At 31.1% G+C, this 19,487-nt stretch overlaps 1 protein-coding gene and 1 long non-coding RNA gene across 4 annotated transcripts in view; one reads left to right on the plus strand and one right to left on the minus strand.

Annotated features, from left to right (window-relative positions):
* LOC123672345 (glutamate receptor ionotropic, kainate 2) overlaps positions 1 to 19,487 on the minus strand; it is a 730,109-nt gene that overhangs the window by 213,990 nt on the left and 496,632 nt on the right. For all 3 annotated transcript variants that reach the window (XM_045606425.1, XM_045606423.1, XM_045606424.1), the window contains exon 4: positions 14,787 to 15,038. In XM_045606425.1, coding sequence (XP_045462381.1) covers positions 14,787 to 15,038 — 252 coding nt within the window. The remainder of the gene's footprint in view (positions 1 to 14,786; positions 15,039 to 19,487) is intronic.
* LOC123672355 lies at positions 2,661 to 4,493 on the plus strand. The gene is made up of 4 exons (XR_006746256.1): positions 2,661 to 2,719; positions 2,944 to 3,017; positions 3,389 to 3,629; positions 4,265 to 4,493. It is a non-coding gene; the product is annotated as an uncharacterized LOC123672355 (long non-coding RNA).

The following is a 19,487-nucleotide window of genomic DNA, read 5'->3' on the forward strand; positions in this document are numbered from 1 at the left end:
TTGGATAACTCATTATTAACCGTATTAGCATGAACCATCTTGTCGAATTCTATCGAATAAGGTGCTTTATTTTAAAATTGTGATATATAACATGTATTTTGAAGGTTATTTCTTTATCAATGTCACTATAAAGATTTGACTGCAAGGTACTTTGAAGTCTTTGATGGTGGAATTGATTGCCTCATAACAATCACTTCCTCTGGATGTCTCAATTATTGATGACGGTCTAAAATGCTGAATTTTCTTTAGGTTAGCTCAAAACTTCTATTATTAACCACTTCTTTCAATTTTCCTGAAGGAATCGCCCCTTTTTTCGATCCTTTCAATTTTTCCTACTTCAGGTAATCAAATTATTTTACAATACTATGATATACTTGGGTCTATATACCGCCTATTAATATTTTAATTCACTTAATTAATTTACTCTTACCTACATTGGTGTTAATTAAACGAGTGCTTCAGCTATATTTGTTGAAAAACTTGAAAAATATTTCATATTATGAGCTCTATAAAGCTCATTTTATGTTTAATATAAGTGTTTCATAATGTCCGACAATAAGCCGTTATAGGATCAACTCTACGTTTACATCAATAATTTTTTGTTGTTTAGATACTAATAAAACATGTATATATTCTTCATAGCCAAGCTATATAACAATTTAACAGAGATTTATAATTATCATGAAGATGTTATAAATAACCTTTATAAAACTTTTATAAGATCGATATGTCGCTAGCATATAGAGCTATATAAATTATGTATTAACATATGTAAGAATACAAGATTTGCTCTTTATAAAAATATAAAAACGTTGTATTACTTCATCATATGAATGTTAACGATAATTTCCAAGACTTTTTGGCTATTACGATAATGAAGTACCATTATAGTTAGTATAAAACAAATCGGACAAGCAATGCTATTAAAAATCTTCTAGATAATGATTCGATCCCTTGAGAAATATTAAATGTTATTTGGGATGAAATTGGAAACCATCGGGATATCCCATCGGAGTCCATCGGTTGCAACGTAATGAAAAATCCATGTTTGTACTGAATGAGAGACGAAGAATTGATGTAGTCATTCCTAGGGGTGGTATAGTCTTTATTTTTGATCTTCTGAACTTCTACATTTAACTGCTCTGTGTTTGAATAATATTGAATTGTAATGGAAGCTTCTTTATTTGAATTATTATCAGATCCAAGTTCCAGCTCGGATAGTAGCAGCAGTTCTTATTCAGATGAGGAATGTTTGTTTCAAAGTTCTCTCATAAAAGAAATGAGCCGAACGTACAGAATTATGGATTGAATGATTTTTGAAATTGTTTTGGAATAACTATGGAATCTGTAAAGGTAAGCTGAAGGATATGGAGTTAATTGTTAGAACTATCATAGATATTTCTTGTTCTAGATAGTTATGATTTAACTGCAATTGAACAGATGAGTATAATGTGATGAAAGATCGCCAGTATCATTTTTAAATGCGTTTTTACTAACTCTTTGATGCTTGGCTAATCAAGAGATTTTCAGGAGCATTGGAGATAGATTTGAAAATGTGCTAACTGATATATCTGAAGGCAAAGTATAAAGATTCCTTATACTATGATATAGCAAAAAATTGTAGAGAATAAGCAGAAAATGCAGGAAATTCCTATTTATTAGGGAATATTGCATATTCTGTAGATACATTCATAATGGTCTTTCATAGAGATAATGGAAACCTTCCAAAAAGACACAGACTATTCAATAAGAAATTAAGCAGGACAAGAGTGGTAATTGAATAATGTTTTGGTCAAAAATTCAAGTCCACTTCTCCACTAATTATGATTTAATAAATAAACAATAATAAATATTAATAAATTTAATAAACATCTTCTTTTTAAAATTGAAAGGCTTAAATTTTGAGAAAATTATTTCACCCAATATTTAAATGAGGTTGACTATTATTGATATTGCGAAAACACTTCATGGAAAAGGTAGATAATCAGAAGATGTCTGAAAAAAATAATGAGAGCATTTTTCTGTTATCTTCATGTCAATATCTCATTTTTATTGAACTCTAGTTGAATTATATGTTTTGTAACTCAATATATATTTATTTGAAGTACCTATATCGGTTTTTGGAATTAATAATCAGTGATTCAGCCAAGACAAACCAACAGAAAATAGAATAATGCATTTTTTTCATTGCAATCATAATATATTATTATAATTCTTGTACACGATAATTTTTCAATTTGTTGGATTGATTTACATCAATTTCCCCTATTTTTTATGTATTCGATAAACACATCTTGTACATCTCCAATATTTACTTCAATGACCTATGAAAAAACTAAATAATCGAAATAATTAAAAAAAAAATTGTCTCATTCTCCAAGAATTCCATAATAATTTATTTTTGTTATTCTCCAAGCTCAGTTGTTTCATTATTATCAGTGATTTGCAAATCATATCAAAAAATTTCGAATCTACTATAAATGAATTAGTAGTACCTAGATAGATTCCATCAGCACGTGTGTATTATTTTCATTATTTAGTAATATATTTCCATATCTCCCTAAGTACTGAGACCAAAAATGATTGATTCCCTTCTACATTCTTGGACTCTGTGCTTCAATGATATTTTGTGCCCAACCCCCCACCTAAGTAGAGTATACCTCTCTCAGCGTTCGCGTTCTTCATTCCTAGTTACGGTGTTGTGAAGATGAGGGCGAAGGTAAGATACAATTTGGATTTTTATCTCGGTTCAGTTATTTTTTTCTGATATACTTTTTAAATTCTTCAACAATAAATATTATTTGATATCATATTTAACATTCTTATGTATGTTTATGTTATTCATGTTCTGTTAGATATTCATTCGTTCTATTTTTCATCCTCATTTTTATGTTCTGTTGAATATTTTTTTGTGCTTTTTCTCATCTTTATTTTTATTCCTAGTGGAGAAAGAAGCGTGTGCGGAGGTTGAAGCGAAAACGCAGGAAGATGCGTCAAAGGTCCAAATAGAATTTTATGTGAGTACTTCCATCAGTTTTCGATTTGAAAAGAATTCCTCTAATATTTGTGATCACTAGAGAACCTAAAATTATGTTAAAATATATACATATATATATTTTTTTTCGTGTATTGCTACATTTCTATTTCATGGAAATTATTACAAGTAAAAAGTTCATATTCATATTTCCAAGTTCATTTTTTCTTTCATTTATGTTATGCGAAAATATTATATTTTTATAGCCAAAATATATTTATATGATGACACTTTTTCACCACAGTATGATCTTTAATGATTATTACCTAACATGCACTACCAACTGAAGTAACACCATCGTATCATTTCAATATTTTTTTATCGGAGCGAATCCTTAAAATTAATTTTTTTCAGGTGAAAATAAAACCACATGGAGCAACCAACAAGGGGGTCGATGTTGAAATAACAGGTAGATAATATATAACTGGGAATGTGTCGTTCACGAACGAACAAACCAAAAGACCCGGTTCTCCAACTGGGCTTTCTGAAGCAGTGGAACTATAACGAATCACTAATCTCTTACCTGAACCTAACAACATTTTATAGTCTCCTATAGAAGCATGAGTGCTCATAAAATCCAAACAGATCTATGAACGTAAGAGTTTGTATTTGTCAATAATTTAAAAAATATTTTCATTAATTTATATTTGTCCACTATTTATCCAGTTATTTTGTTTTTTTGGTCATAATTTTATTCAATCAGTCCATTTCCGTGAAAGAGTATTTAAAGCAGGTTATATATTTATAGATTGCCCATTAAGTTCTGTTTATGGTCTGGCTTGTTATGTTGACGAATCATAAGTTAAGTCGTGTTGAATTGGTTCGGAAAAGTGGAGTTGACGGAGTATTCTTTATTACTTCAAAATTTTGTAATATTTTCATCATTGAAAAAGAAAATACTCTGGCCTATAAAAATCTATAGGATTCACAGTATAGAAACCGTGTGATTTCGTTTATTTTAGATGTTTTTAAGTAGTTTGTTTTAAAGTTAGAGACGATGTTTAGTGTTGATCAAAACTCCTCATATATTTCATCATTCTAATGCAGATATATTTTATTGGCAAAATTAAATTCAGATCGTAACCAAATTTTTATATGATGATATTTTTCACCATAGTATGATCTTCAATGATTATCACCTAACATGCACTACCAACTGAAGTGATTTAAAGTAACAACTCGATTTTTTTAATATTTATGTGATTTCTTAAAATTAGTTTTCTTTTTCAGGTTACTTGTGATTACCACATGGAACTTCCTGAAATATTCATAATCTTCGAGATGTGATGCAGTTCATGTCACACTACCATATCTAGATTTATTGGTATTGAGCATCTGAAGAATTTAGAGAATTGGACTGAGTCATCAAGATATGTAAATTTAGTTCTGACGGCTGAATAAATGATAATTTTGTCTGTTAAAACTGGTTCTGAACATAACACAATTTGAGTGCATCAAATGTCTCTTTTATTAACCCTTGTTCCCTCCTTTATCAAAACATTTAGAAAATTCAACTAATATTTAGCTAAATTATTATAATCATCGTTTGAAGATATTGAAATTATCCTTCTGAATTTTGAAAATACTTACGGCTTTTGGATTCTCATTATGCTATTGAACTTGACGATGAAAAATCTAACCCAACAATAGAGGTGTCTCTGTATTCTGATATAGCTAGCTAGCATCAATTTCCTGACATTTTTCATGTAGCGCTTTTGCCAAGCTTATAGTTAATAAGTACAGCTAGCCCACTCGATTTATTATAATGAGGGACGGAGAAAGTAATTGGATCGAAACCCCATTCGAAAGAAAATGTTCTAGAATGTTTCACTTACTAGCGACACGTTATCTGTAATGTAATTATGATAATAGGTACGAGATCCGACTGCATGAATTAGTACATTAATGGAATATTTGCTCGGTACCTAATTCGTTATATTTACCAATTTTAAACCAATATTGTCATTCAATTCATAATAATGATGGCTCTAAAAACTTTCGGGTTGATATCACTAAGAAGGTATACCTTCATGGTTACAAGGTTTTATTGAATTGAAGTGTGTGCTATTCAAAGCATCAAATTCATGCTGATTGTACTTGTATATCATATAATACACTGGCGTAAATAGTTGAAAAATTCAAATTACAGAGCGGAAGAAATATCAAAATATAGAAATCTATTTCAAATATTTCAGTTCTTCAAAATAACACCGATTTTTTCAGAGGGCTTCACTTCACGGACCAATTTTTTTGAGTAAAATTTTTGAGTATAACTGAGTACAATTAGATGGCGCTCAACATCAACAAAATCGAATAAGCACTACACTGTCTTACCATAGTATAAGGAAAGGATAGTAAGCCAGTGTAGTGCTTTTTTCGATTTTGTTGATGTTGAGCGCCATCTAGTTGCACTCACGTTAAGCCTCGAATTTTACTGTCAAAAAATTGGTCCGTAAAGTGGAGCCCTCTGAAAGAATTGGTGTTATTTTGAAGAACTAAAATATTTGAAATAGAGTGGTCAGAAGATTTCTATATTTTGATATTTTTTCTGCTCTACAATAAGAATTTACGCCAGTGGCGTGTATTTGTGATAAACAAGTACAATGATACAAGTTATCATGAAATCACTAATCAGGTCCAGTCGTCATGAAATGATATCTCTAGGTTTTTTCAGGATTTATGAATGGAATAAACTCCATTTTTCGAGGATATCGATATTGCAATTGAATGTATTTGAAGAATATTAGATTGATATTGTTTTGTTATAGATTGAGTGAGAATAGGTAAAGTTTCTATCAACATTAATTTCCTAATGTCGTAAGTTCCAATGAAATTTCTCAAAAGCTATATTTAGCATTTGACAGTTGGTTTCGATCATTTTTTCCCAACCTTTTACGATTCTTAGAGTTATGTATTTTATTATTCGACTGTAATAATATTTCCTGACCGAAAAATCAGCCCATGTTTTTATGAATATTTGAAGGAAAGTTTACCTTAAACAACCAAATTATATTGAAATATCTCAATGATGTTGAAAATAAATAAAATCATGTTTTATTTTTATATTTACCTTATATTTAAAATTGAAATGAATATTTTCGGGTTGTAGTTTGTGGATTGAACATATCAATGGATTTTTCATATAGCTCAGGAGCTTGAAATATTAGAGGTTTCCTAGTAATACATCTTTTTTGGTAAAAATGAAGGAAAAAACTTGAAAATTGGAAAATTAAGTTTTAATATCAAATAAAAGAAATTTTATAAAGAAAAGTTCAAGAGTTGGTAGAGACAGATGGAATTTTAGTTCTTCTATACATACTAAGCAAATAGCCACTCTTAGTGCTGTGCAGTTTTTTTTATAAAGTAAATAAGCTACTTTATTAAATCCAAGCTCAACCATTAACGAAGAAAGAACTGAAAATGATTTTTTAAATCAGAATCGTTGTTATCCGTGTTTAATTAAAACTCTTAGCTCTCTGGTTAACATCAGTTCTACAAGATCTTGTTCTAAATCTGTTATTTATCTAGCATTTGAGAAAGGATCTATTGCCTCAATCCCTTCAATATTCAAGTAAATGGTAACAAGTGAGTATCAAGGTGAATTTAGATGTCAGAAATACATTAAAGAATTTAGCTACGACCAGGTCAGAAGCTTTCGATTTCTAATTCAATAAAAATTTAGAGAGATTTCCTCAATTTTTACTGAATTAGAAATCAAAAGTTTCTGATTTTTTTTTTGTTCTTGGAAGGAAACAATATGATGTATTTTTTCGATACTCTCTATCATTTGAATTCAATCCGCACCAATTCTTTACAAAATAATTTTCTATGGGAATAAAGCTTTTCCGATATAAGACACTATACGATATTGATGAGGGTTATTGAGTCTCAGTGCTGCCCTCCCTGGTGATAATGAATTTGATGCTTTGAAAAGCACACAGTTTCAGTCAATAAAACCTTGTAATCATGAAGATACTGAGCGAATGCTCTTGCAACCATCAATAATCATTATGAATTAACTGGCAATTATTTCTTTGAAGTTGGCAAAAATAACAAATTAGGTACCGAGACCCATATATTTGATGGTTTCCTTGTCACTATATATAAAAACCGTGTAGCAACTTGCAACGGATAAAAAATGTGGGCTCAAAAATTCATTGACAGAAAGGCTTATTCAAGATCGACTCAAGAATCAATTCCCAATACAATACAGAGAATGGAAATCCCACAATAAGCATTCAAAATTAGCATTGTTACAAATTACATCTGCAACAGAGTCTACCTGCAAGCCCATTCCTTATACTCTGCTGCAAGGTACTCAGCCATATGTTAATGAAAATATTTTGGTAGTATGACAACAATTCCGTTTATGATATGTTGAAACTCAATGAAAGCCTATTGTGCTTCTATATACCTTCTCTTATACCTGCTATTGAAATATGTAGATGACACGAATATTCTGTTGTGGAGTAATAATCTCAATGATATCGAGAAAATATCCTCCGAACTACTCAATTTTGATGACGCCATTTCATTATGATTTGAATTATTGTGGAATAAAGAGATTTATTTATTTATTTTTAGTAGTCCCACAATCGAATAGCTCGAACCGAAGTGACATTAGAAAAATATTCTATTTTATCTTTATATTTTGAAGGTTATTTGGACTTTCTTTCTGTTTGTACAATATTAAGATATAAGTTGTTTTGCTTTTCTGTTCATTTGTAACGAATTTAAATCAATAAAGTCCTATTTTCTAAAAATGGGACTTTATTGATTATTATTATTATTATTTTGAATGATTAAAAATTGGCCTTTTGTATTTTCAATAATGTTGAACAATTGACAGTTTCACATTTTTCGATGATTGCCGAGATTTAAGTAGGCTGGAAATATTTTTGCAATATTTATATAGGTATTGCAGTTCTTAACAACAAATCTAAAATATATCTACTATGTTCCGAGCAGATGATATTCGTTGCGAACCATTCGGGCAGAAAATTTTTAATGCATTAACGCTTTTTTTTTTCAAACTACACATGACTTTATCATTGCAACTTTTCCCTAAATCTTTGCTGAAACAATCCAAAACTATTGTTGTGAATTTCTCCAGCAAAGATGTAGGTGCTTTTAATCCACATTCAAAATTTAAACCGTAATTTTTGAAAAAGATCAGAGCTCATCTTCATTTTCAAGATTTTTAGGAGCCTCCAAAGTGATTTTACAATCTTCACACCCGAAACGCTCCCAACATTTTTTGACCAAATAACCTGCAAAATATACTACAGAACATTTTTCCAATGTCACTTCATCTCGAAATTCGGTGGCAGGAGTACTACTTGGACTACTTGAAGAATCCGAATCGTCCGATTCTGATGAAGACGAGTTTTCATCGAGATTCAATAAGGGAAAAGGTTCGTTGTTATCTGCCACTAAAATATTTTCATCGTCATCTGCCTTACTACCTGCATTGGCACTTGCAGATGGCCTTAAAAAATCTGATACAATGCTAATTTTGAATGCTGCTCTGAATGAACTTACTGTGGGATTTCTGTTATATCCCCCTCTCTGACGATACACAGAAAATTGATTCTCGAGAGGATCTTGAATAAGCCTTCCCGTGAATAAATAGTTGAATCCCTCATTTCTTTGATCATATGCAAATTGCTTCACGGCATTTATAGATTTATAGTTAATAGAAAACCATCAAAACTATCAGGCCTCGTTAATTTGTTATTTTTGCCAACTTTATACAAGTTTTCAATTAATTCATAACCATTATTAATGGCTGTTATAACTTCCGGATTTCTATCACTAAGTGCACGATTACAAGGTTTTGTTGAATGAAACCGTGTGCTATTCAAAGCATCAAATAAGTTGTTGATGGTTTCCACAAAGCGTGCAGTATTTTCGGCTGTTGCCGATACTAGTTCTCCAGTTCTTAGGGCTGTCATTATAGCAGCATAAACACTGTGACTCAATAACTGTGCTGCTAACTTCACGTTCATTTTTTGGAAACAGTTAGGATTGAGATGTTTATCTGTCAATTTTAATAAAGCTTTTCCCGTACTACTCTTTTTATCGATATAATATACTTTTTTTATATCAGAAAAGCATATGTACTGTCCATTTAACATAAAATTATTATGCAAAAAATTGTTACGGATAGATTTCAATAGGTGAGGAGTATCGAAAAATGCATAATATTTTTACTAAAAAAGAATTCTTTTTTATTGCGCATCTGAAATAGCTTCTGGATATTTCAAGTATTAGTTTTTTTTTCAATTATCCAATCAGTTTGTTGATTCCTCAGAGGAATGGAAAATATACGAGAAACAATTTCATTTCACAATTTCTTTCTCATCCTTCTCAAGAAATAATATAAGAATGGGCAAAAACTGCAGAAGTGCAGAACCATGATTTCTGGTTTAAACCTTATTCTTATAACAAGAAAGGAGAAAATAAGATATTTACCCAAGTACATGTTAAATTCTATAGAAAAACTACCGCTCAATTGAGAGTGAGCAAAATAGGTACCAAATGGTATTTTATGATCCGGTCCTAGGGTCGTAATGCGTTCAATAATCCTTCTGACCTTGTAATAAAAGAAATTGGAGGTACACAAGAAAACGCTCAAAAGATAGAAGTGTCTAACGACAAGAGATGTAATAAACCATAACAGGCACTTTGAAAATTTGCCGCCTGGCATTTCCTTATCATTTTAAGATAAATATAGTTAGTATGTTTCAGGATATACTAAAATACAAATTCAATTTAATGCATCCTCAAACCCCAAAACAATTTTCATTAAAAAAATTGCATAAAAAAATCATCCAAGTAGACTAGCAGTATCATTCATTATCGCTCATTGTTCCAAATTATCGAGAAAATTAATACCGATCATCCAAAGCGGAGCTAATTTTCGAGACTAATTCTCAATCAAAAACCTCATTTTGGAAATCCATAAATAATTTTCATTACATGACAACGTTCAAAATACAATTATAGATCCTTATGTAGACGCAGCAATCCTACGCTGGGACACAGCAATACAATCTAAATGCCATAATTAAATTCATTCTCATTACAGGTATACAGATACAAAAAGAATGATCGAGCGGATTTTGAGAACATTAAATCCTCCAAGAATACACTTCGTCCTCAATTCTATGAATGATTCAAAACACTTTGTTTTTCTGATTCAGTTTAGTTAGAGGAGGATGTGTGTACATTTCAAGACCCCAGGTTTAAAAGAATAGAAAGATTCGTCGGTTCTCAATTCAGAATAAAAAAATTTTTGACCACTGAAATAGAGAAATGTCTAAAAATCACAATGCATAGGGAACAGAAAAGCAAAGTTTCAAATGAAAAAATTTTGCCAACGACTTAAAAGACGGCATTACATTTCGAATGTGGAATCTTATATTATTATTTTTAGAACTCTTTATTGCTAAATTCATATGTTTGAATCTTATATTCAATTTTTATATTTTTTTCATTGATAATATCCCAATTCTATTCATATTTCTTCGGATGAAACCACTTTCTACTATTATATGAATAATTTTAATTCAATTGTATCCATCAATTTGTTTTAATTATTCCTGAATAGAGAGTTAAGTGATCATTCAAACTTTTATCGTAATGCAAAACGCAATTATTCAAATAAATATTCAATGAATATTTGAATATTCAAATGTAGTGGTAACTTAATAATAACATAAAAATTGTTGGCAATGTCATGCGACCCCTTTTCAACCACGCCACTGAATGAATTATCGTATTATTTCTGCGCCATCTATAGCTCATGATTCAGCGCCATCTATTATCGAGTTACTTCTCCAGTTTGGGTAGTCAATAGTGTTCGATATATGCAACCCGTAAAACACCGGTTCCAACTGCAGTAACGACTCCAAGTGACCAGCTCCTTGCCGTCAAACGGCGGTTGGCTTACTATCCTTTCCTTATACTATGGTCTTACTATCCATTCCTTATACTATGGTTGTACCTGCTTATTTAACTAGAATCAGGTTTAAATCCTTTAGCATTAAAAATTTTACCGGAAGGTTTCATTTCATATTGGACTTTATATGCATTAAATTCACTTCAATATTTTTCATCTTGTTTTGCTATTAGTTAAGTTTTGTCCTGAAATTTCACTTCAAAATTTCTATCCATAACGAAATGACACATAAAATAATGGATGAGTACAACTGCTTAATACCTTTGAAATGTGTAGGATACGAATACCTAATATTCTCGAGATAAATTTCCCATTTTCGGTGTAATTTCATTATAGATGGACATTTTGAAGCGAAATTTTAGGATCAAATAGTACTATCTTCGAAATATTTGAGAATGTTGGGTTTTTCGCCATAGAAAAATTATTTCCTTCTTCAATAATTCCTTGATCAGCATTTGTGAATTCTTTATAATATTGTGATGCACACAACATGCCAATATTATTGCTACTGCCTTCTTTGGTCCGTAATGTTCAATGGAGAGGCAATGGAACCTGTTTTTCAGTAATCCCATTACATTTTTCTATAATGCAATTTACGTTATTGAATTATTGAATCTATTCTCTTTTTAACTCTAGGGATTAGGACATAAGAAATTAATAGAAATTCGACATTATTCGAACAGAGCCTGCGCGAGCAGTTTTGGCGCCCAAAGCAAAGATATTTTTGGCGCCCTTGCTGAAAAAGTATCAATAACATGAACTCCTACATGACATAATCATCAACCCATCAGCCAACACGTACTAAAAGCAGCACCTGCTCCGATGATATTACAAAACTATCTACATCCGATGAAGAATCTTGTAATCGTGTTAAAAAAAATTAATTCTATAGGGAATGAAGAACATTGAAATGTTTCAATATATAATATTATAAAAAAAGAGCCCCTAAATACATTCAGTTTATTTAAATATAAAACAAAATATCACATTTCATAACAAAGTAGGAACGGTAAAAGAATCATCATCACATACTCATGTTTATCGTAAAAATAAAAATCCAACTTCTATACTATTTTAATTAGATACTAATGACATTTGTTCCGTACGGTTCGGGTCAGATGTGCTATCCAGTATTGTGCTGAAATATTTAGCTTCACTGATTTTGTACACTATAGTTTGACGTACTTTGTTTGCTATTAGAGAAATCAATTGAGTATCATGACTCAAATAGTAACCACTAACAGGACGTTTTTCAATCAAATATTCCTAGTGTTTCCATGATTTTGAGAAAGTTTCCGTTGACTTTTTGGAATAATGGATAATATATCAGATGATCCCCTTAAAGCAATCATTTGGGATGCACATTACTGAATTATTACAAGAAACAACTCTATGCAATAATTCTCTCCAATATACTCTATTAGTGATTACGTCACGCCGCCATTTTAGTTCTCCAAGGTCACTGTTCTGAATCCAAACAAATAAATTGTCATTCAAATTAGTACGGTGTTCTTGAAGAAGTTGGCTTATTTGTATAAATAAGATTATTTAAGGAACGATTTTATTATTAATTGTTAGACAGAAGGAACGAGAAATGCCAGTTAGTTTGAATCCTATATCATTCACCAGATTTTGTAAAATGCCGTGTAACTTACTGGTATCAATCTTGTTACTCCTGTCTATCAATAATAAAATCGTTCTTTATTATCTTATTCATGAGAATAAGTCAATTTTTTCAAGGACACCGTAATAAATTGAATGACAATGCATTTGATTGGATTCAGAACACTGACCAGGAGAACAAAAATGGCGGTGTGACGTCACACTAATAAAGCGTGAAGTGTCTTTCTATATTTATTTATCTTTGGTGTTCATGCTCTATCGTGTCAAGGTCCATCCATTTATGAAAACATTCCATATGATTTATATAAGCTTCGTGGGCTTTTAAAGATCTGAAAATATCACGGTAGGGACAGCGACGCTGGAAGTTCCAGTTTTCAAATAATACGAAATTTTATCATGAAAATGAAGGAATTCATTTTCAACATGGGATATTTATCGTTTATAGAAATATTATAGTCGCTTTTACTGATATCTCAATAGTTTTTTTTTTGCAGAAGCAAATGTCTGTAAAATTTCGCAGCGAACCATTCAACCCCGCTTTGGGGCGAGTTGTTCTACCTTTGGGGCAAATTGATCCGCTGAGATTTTGACAATATTTTGTTGAAATGATAAACATTGAATTGCATTGAATAAAACAATTATTTCTATCAACCAATGTATGTTAAGTTTATTTTATGCAGAACTGAACTAAAAAACAACAACAAAATATTATGTTACTGGTTTATATGAAATTTTTCAATTTAGTTAAAATGAAATTGAAGTCCATAGCATCTACAAATATTATCAAATGTGTAAATATACTTTCAAAATAAAAAACATAACTGGTTACTCCTAAATGAACTTTCAATTCAGGTAAATTTCAATTAAAATTAAATTAAATTGAAATCATTAGTCAGCAGTCTTCCAGTTGTAATTAACTTTGGAAATCTCCATTTTTATTCAACAGCAATCTTATGTTCATCATTCACAATAATTAGAACACATGTAAATAACTTTATCATTTCCATCTAAATATTATTTGATAGGGGCCGAATTTTCACACATACTGTAAATGAACCATACATTATATCCACTGCTCTCTTGGTCAAGAATTTGAATATGAATCAAAGAAAATCATGCAGTAGATACCATTCCCGATCATTACTACTGTCACTATCGCTATCTTGTCTTCAGCTTTTTCCTGATACTGATATTCTCAGGGTGAATTACTTTCGAGTAATGACGTCACCGTAATTTTTTTAAATGGAACACCCCATTTTGTCTCAATTTTCCAATTACTCTAGCTGAGCTGATTCCAAAAATGTATCACATGTTGATTCCAATTGGTACAGGGTGGACAAAAATACAATAGTTTTGTGTGTGCTCATAAAGTAAGGCGTAACATTCTTTATTAGTTAAATTAACAATTTTATCAAAAATACTTATTGTCTAGCAACAATTGGTTTGAATGTAACATCCTGTAGTTTGTTACATTTTCAGATTGATAAAAATGAGCTGTTTCCAAACATGTTTGGTACTTGTGTTCTAGTAGACAGAATATGAAAGAGAAATCATTTCTTATTTTTAAACATTTTTATTAATCTAAAAATGTAACAAACTACAGCAAACACACGAGTGAGAAAAGGCCTTTGTCCACATGTTGCACACTATACTTTTCCTACAACTGCACAAATTTCAGTACTTCCAGTAATGTACTCTAAAACTGCGCTTTGTACGAGAATGAAGAATACTTTTATTTTTCAAATTGGCCAAATATTCTTCAATGAGCTTTCAAATTACTTTTCAGAGTTGGGTTTTTCAACATCCTGTATCTTTTCAACCGGACCGAATCGGATAAAATGGTAAAAAAAAGTGTTTCTTTTGACCTCAGGAATCTTCGGTTTAAATATATGTACATGTCAAAGACTCACCCTGTATACATACTTCGTTAATCTATGACTGAATTCTTTAGGTTGGAAAGGAGGTTTTGATATGTGTGTAACCGCATTCGGGTTGGGAGCGGTCCCAAATTCATTTTGTTGTTTTGACCTGTGCAGCCTTCGAATAAATAATGAAAGTTAAAATATCTTTTTAAGAATCGACCCAACTCACCAACCTATACTTCAAATATCCTATAACATCTGCTCTATTTGCGAGCTCTAAATAATACATTTTTTATAGACTCACCGTAATCCTCCTCGTAAATAATAGCTACTTTCGTCCAATTTAAAAACGTCATCAAGTCCTTAAAGGCCTTATTCATATGTTCTTGAGATGGATGAAGATTGATTGAAAGTTCCTTGGAGTGAGGTTCGAAGTCTATTCTTGCCTCCAGGTGTGGGACGTCTAAAGCCTCGCACATACTTTGAATATGTGCCCCTAAAACAGGATCGGATGGTCCAAATATTCCCTGTACTCCGAATTCCATCTGACGGCATGCTGAAATGAAATTTTTTTGATTTCAGTTGATGTACTCCATCATGATGATTTCATCAATATGATAATATTGAAATGAAAAAAATGAATCTTGATTCTGTATGAAGTGCAAACATTCAGGTATTCCTTTCAATTGTGTCTTTCTGAAATCGTCCAGGAATGTTTATTTTCTCGGAGACAATTCAGACCATAATATACAGTAGGTATCTAATAAAGGTACTCCACCTTTATTATATATGGGTGTTTAAAAAAAAAGATCCTGCCTCTAGGATAGCTAAGTACCTATAGGTAGAAAACAGAAAAATAATTGGGGTTTGCTCATTAAAAATTTTCGTAACGCCATCCTTATTCGAGTTAAAGACTTTGAAGAAGAAAAATTACACATTTTTACGATTTTTTTACAAATTGTAAAAAAATTTTATATAAATATATATTGGAAGCTGATACATCCCATGAATTTGTTTTTATATTCGACTCTCATAGTAGGCGCTAGTTACACGGTTCATACCAAAAGTTGTTGATATTGAACATAACTTTTTTAAGGTTAGATTTATCGATAAAAACTGTGGATTTATATTTTATACCAAAAAGGTACTCTTGGTAGAACTCGATACAAAGTTCCATTTTCGGAATATTTCGATTTGAAAATTATGAAGTAATAACAAATGCTGGAATAAACTAATGATAAAGTTATTAATTATCATTATTATCAATTAGTATGCATTATGAGAATTAAAAATTTTTATCGTGTAAATCGATGGATTGATAGAGGTGGACCATTGGCCTCCTCGGTCATGCGATTTTAATTTCTTGGACTTCTCAGTTTGATCGTATCTTGAGGAAAAAAGTCGATGCTACAGAGGTGAATTCACGTCAACAATTGGAAGACAGAATTCATTGTCATCTTAATAACCTTATAGCTGATCCCCAAAGAAGAGATAAAATTATGTGATTATTCACGAAAGCAGAGGACATTTTGAAGACTCTAAACGAATTTTATTTTAGGTTCTTAGTCTTTATTTTAATTTTCTTGTATTTTCTTGTTCAACTAATAACTTTATCACCACTTTAGACCAGAATCGGTTATTACTTCATAATTTTCAAACCAAAATATTCGGAAATCGGTACACTGTATCGAGATTTAATAAGAGTACCTTTTCGGTGTGAAATTGAATGATGTCCAAGTCCCCTCGAAATTTTGATTGATAAATCTAATTTTAGTTATGATCAATACCGCTTGGTAGGAACCTTGTAACTTGCGCCTTCGATGAGAGTCAGATATAAAAACAAATTCATGGGATGTACCATCGTCCAAAACATAGGTATTCGTATAAAATTTAATTACAGCGTTGCCAGTATGTGATCAAATTTGATGAGGCTACAAGGATAACCAAGGTAAAACTCGGTTCTCGGCTGAAAACATCGAAATTCTTTGAGAGGCTTGAGAATCTCTCTCAAACTTTCATAAAGATTGTCAGTGATGATCGGCCTATTCTTGTATTGTAGATTTTTGCTTCAATATGTTCTATTATATATATAAATATTCAGATGATGAGTAATTCCCTAGTGCTGTTTAAGAGTCGATGACGCTAAAAAACACATGAACCCATCAGGCTTGTCGGCGTTCGCTTTGCTGAACGTTGCCGAATTTTATTGCCACTTGCGGCGGATTCTAGATTATTTTTTCTTTCAATTATCCGATCAGAAAATTGATGGCATGCTAAATATACGTAAAAAGATTTCATTTCATAATTTCCAACTTTTTTTTTTAAAGAAATATAAGAAGTTTCATTATGTCATAGTACATTCCATTATATCATAATATTTTTGATTTTTTTATCAAATTAACTAGTGTTGGGCTTAAGCGCATTCGAATTTGAAATGTTTAAACTATTGATAAAGTCAAAACTGAACTGAGTAGAAGAACTTTAAACTACAGGGCTCGCTCTAGAAGTGCGGAAAAAATGAAGGGCGGCATTACCTACTTTTTCCGAGAAATCTGGATTCTTTGAAGAATTAATTAAATAATTTTGTTTTAATTTCAACGAATTACACAAATAATTTTTTTATCACTAATCTTAAACATCTTGGCATCGATCATGTCTGCAACATCGATTTGAATTAAAAATCATGGTTCATCCGCATCATCCAGTTGTTTTATTTAATCATATCAAAGAAAAAAAAACGAAATGTTCGAGCGTTTTTTGAAGTCGAAGCTCGGCAGAAGAATCTAAAACCTGTATTCAATTCTGAGATTTCATCATTTATTCATTAGATTTCATTCACATTTATTGTTCTTCTCATGCAGCGTTTCCTAAATCATCTATTCGATTAAAATTTGAATCCATAAAAAAAAGCTTATACTTAAAATTGATTTTTTTCATTCCTAAATATTTTTCATAAAAAAAAATCGATTGTGGAGTTTTCTACACCAAATCTATGAATACAAATTCACCAATCCAACCAAAATCGAAATCCAGGGCGAAATAATTCGCTCTGTCGATAGGTTTATGCAAATGAAGGTTTAATCTGATTCTACATATTTTAAGAATATAGTACGAAAGACCCATGCTATGTAATTAGTAACGTTACTAAGGATAATAAATAAAGACGACTGCCTGTTGAGCAATAACAACTCAGAACAAAATAAAGCACCAAGCAAAGTCGAAGTTTTATTATTCGAAACAATCATCCAAAAATACAAAGGAGGCTCATTCAGAATATTGCTTATCATCAATTGCATTCAAAAAGGCCTCATAACGAATACTGCAGACAATTTAATTAATTTTCTTACAGTGTCATCGCAGAAAGGCGAAAAATGTACGATGAAATAAGGAAAATACAGGACCGTTCTTATATTATTGTGAGCCTGCAACGTGACAAGACTAAAGCAATGTTCCAACGTTGACAATAGAATTCGACAGGAGGATGATGAAAAACCCTAAGAAATTTGATAGAGGCGGCAGAGCTTTCTCAGGATTGACATCGTTTGTTCTCACGTTTTGCCATTCGACTTGAGGTTCAATATTCATTCGATCGCATTAATCTGGAACCCCTATGCCGAGAGTAAGAAGAAAGACCTAGCACGTACCTGACTACGTACAATAAATGGAGAAAGTGTCTGCATGTAAATATCAGTATATTTCAGTTGTCGAATTTTTTAGGAAAGGATTTGCAATGTCCCATATCTCAAACATTTTTGGAATTTTCTTTATCGTACATTAGTATGATGTTTTGAATGAAGAGAATCCAAATCTAGTATACAGGATGTTTTATGTTCGACTGCCTATTAGACGTTTCTGGAGAACGAGGCATATTTGAAATCTTGTTCATGATACCCTATTCAGCTGGATTATTTTCGGAGCTCCGGCACTTCCGGTTATACAAGATATGAAAAAAATTTTTTTTTCATTTTATGTCTCAGATATTGTCAGATCCTCAATTCTCAATTACTCCTTCCGAAAATTATTGTGTCAGTCTTTATAGTTTTTAAAATATTAAGAAAAAACCGAAAAAAGAGAGAATTTCCTTTGTCACAATTACGTGAATTATTTTTACTGTGAATATCCTACGCGAATACTCGATTCACTTTCTCGAATTAGAATGATGTAGGAATATCGTGCATATCTGGCACTTGAGAAATATCATCACAGGGTGTTTCAAATATTGTGCCAAAAATTGTGAACAAAATTTGATCATAACTTTCGATTTTCAAATTAGAACCCTATTGTTTTATGATTGCGTTGGATTCTACGGAGAAAAAATAAGGGTAATGTCCAAACATGATTATGCTCGCAAATTCAATAATTCAAGAGTTATTCGAGATTTTATCAATTTATGTTATACGTAGAGTCAATTTCATTCCATCAGTTTTCAGACAGACAAGCAATAATACTATGTGATCATAGAAATTCAAATGTCTAATTACTTTACATAAGACAAGTGTTTTCAGTATCAAAGCTTCTCTAATTTGATTTCATTATTTCCGCTATTCAAATGACAAAATTTTGCATATACTCTTCTCTTATTCTGTGGCAAATTCATTCATTCTGGCACATCTTGTGGAACAAAATTGAATAGAACGGATTTATCCTCGGATTTATCTATTATCTATCAAATTTGTGATACAGAAATCTGTTCTGCCAACCAAAATATTTCAATACAAAAATCACTTATTTATGGAAATAATTCTATAATTTCAAATAAAATTCTTTGAATTAGAGAAAATAATTTATAATACTCGTACAGAATGCTCATTCTTCCACTTGTTTTGTGGAAGGATATCAATACCTTCTGCAATTGTAAATAACTCATTATGATTGCATTCATCGTGAATATGGAATTCCATATTCACGATGAATGCAATAGAATTATTGGTAGAACTCATCGAACATTAAATCAGAAATTTCCTCATCTTCATCATTCAAATGAGAAAATACATATTTTGAAAGG

This window comes from Harmonia axyridis, chromosome 2 (assembly GCF_914767665.1).
Source record: "Harmonia axyridis chromosome 2, icHarAxyr1.1, whole genome shotgun sequence".
In the NCBI taxonomy this organism is placed as follows: domain Eukaryota; kingdom Metazoa; phylum Arthropoda; class Insecta; order Coleoptera; family Coccinellidae; genus Harmonia; species Harmonia axyridis.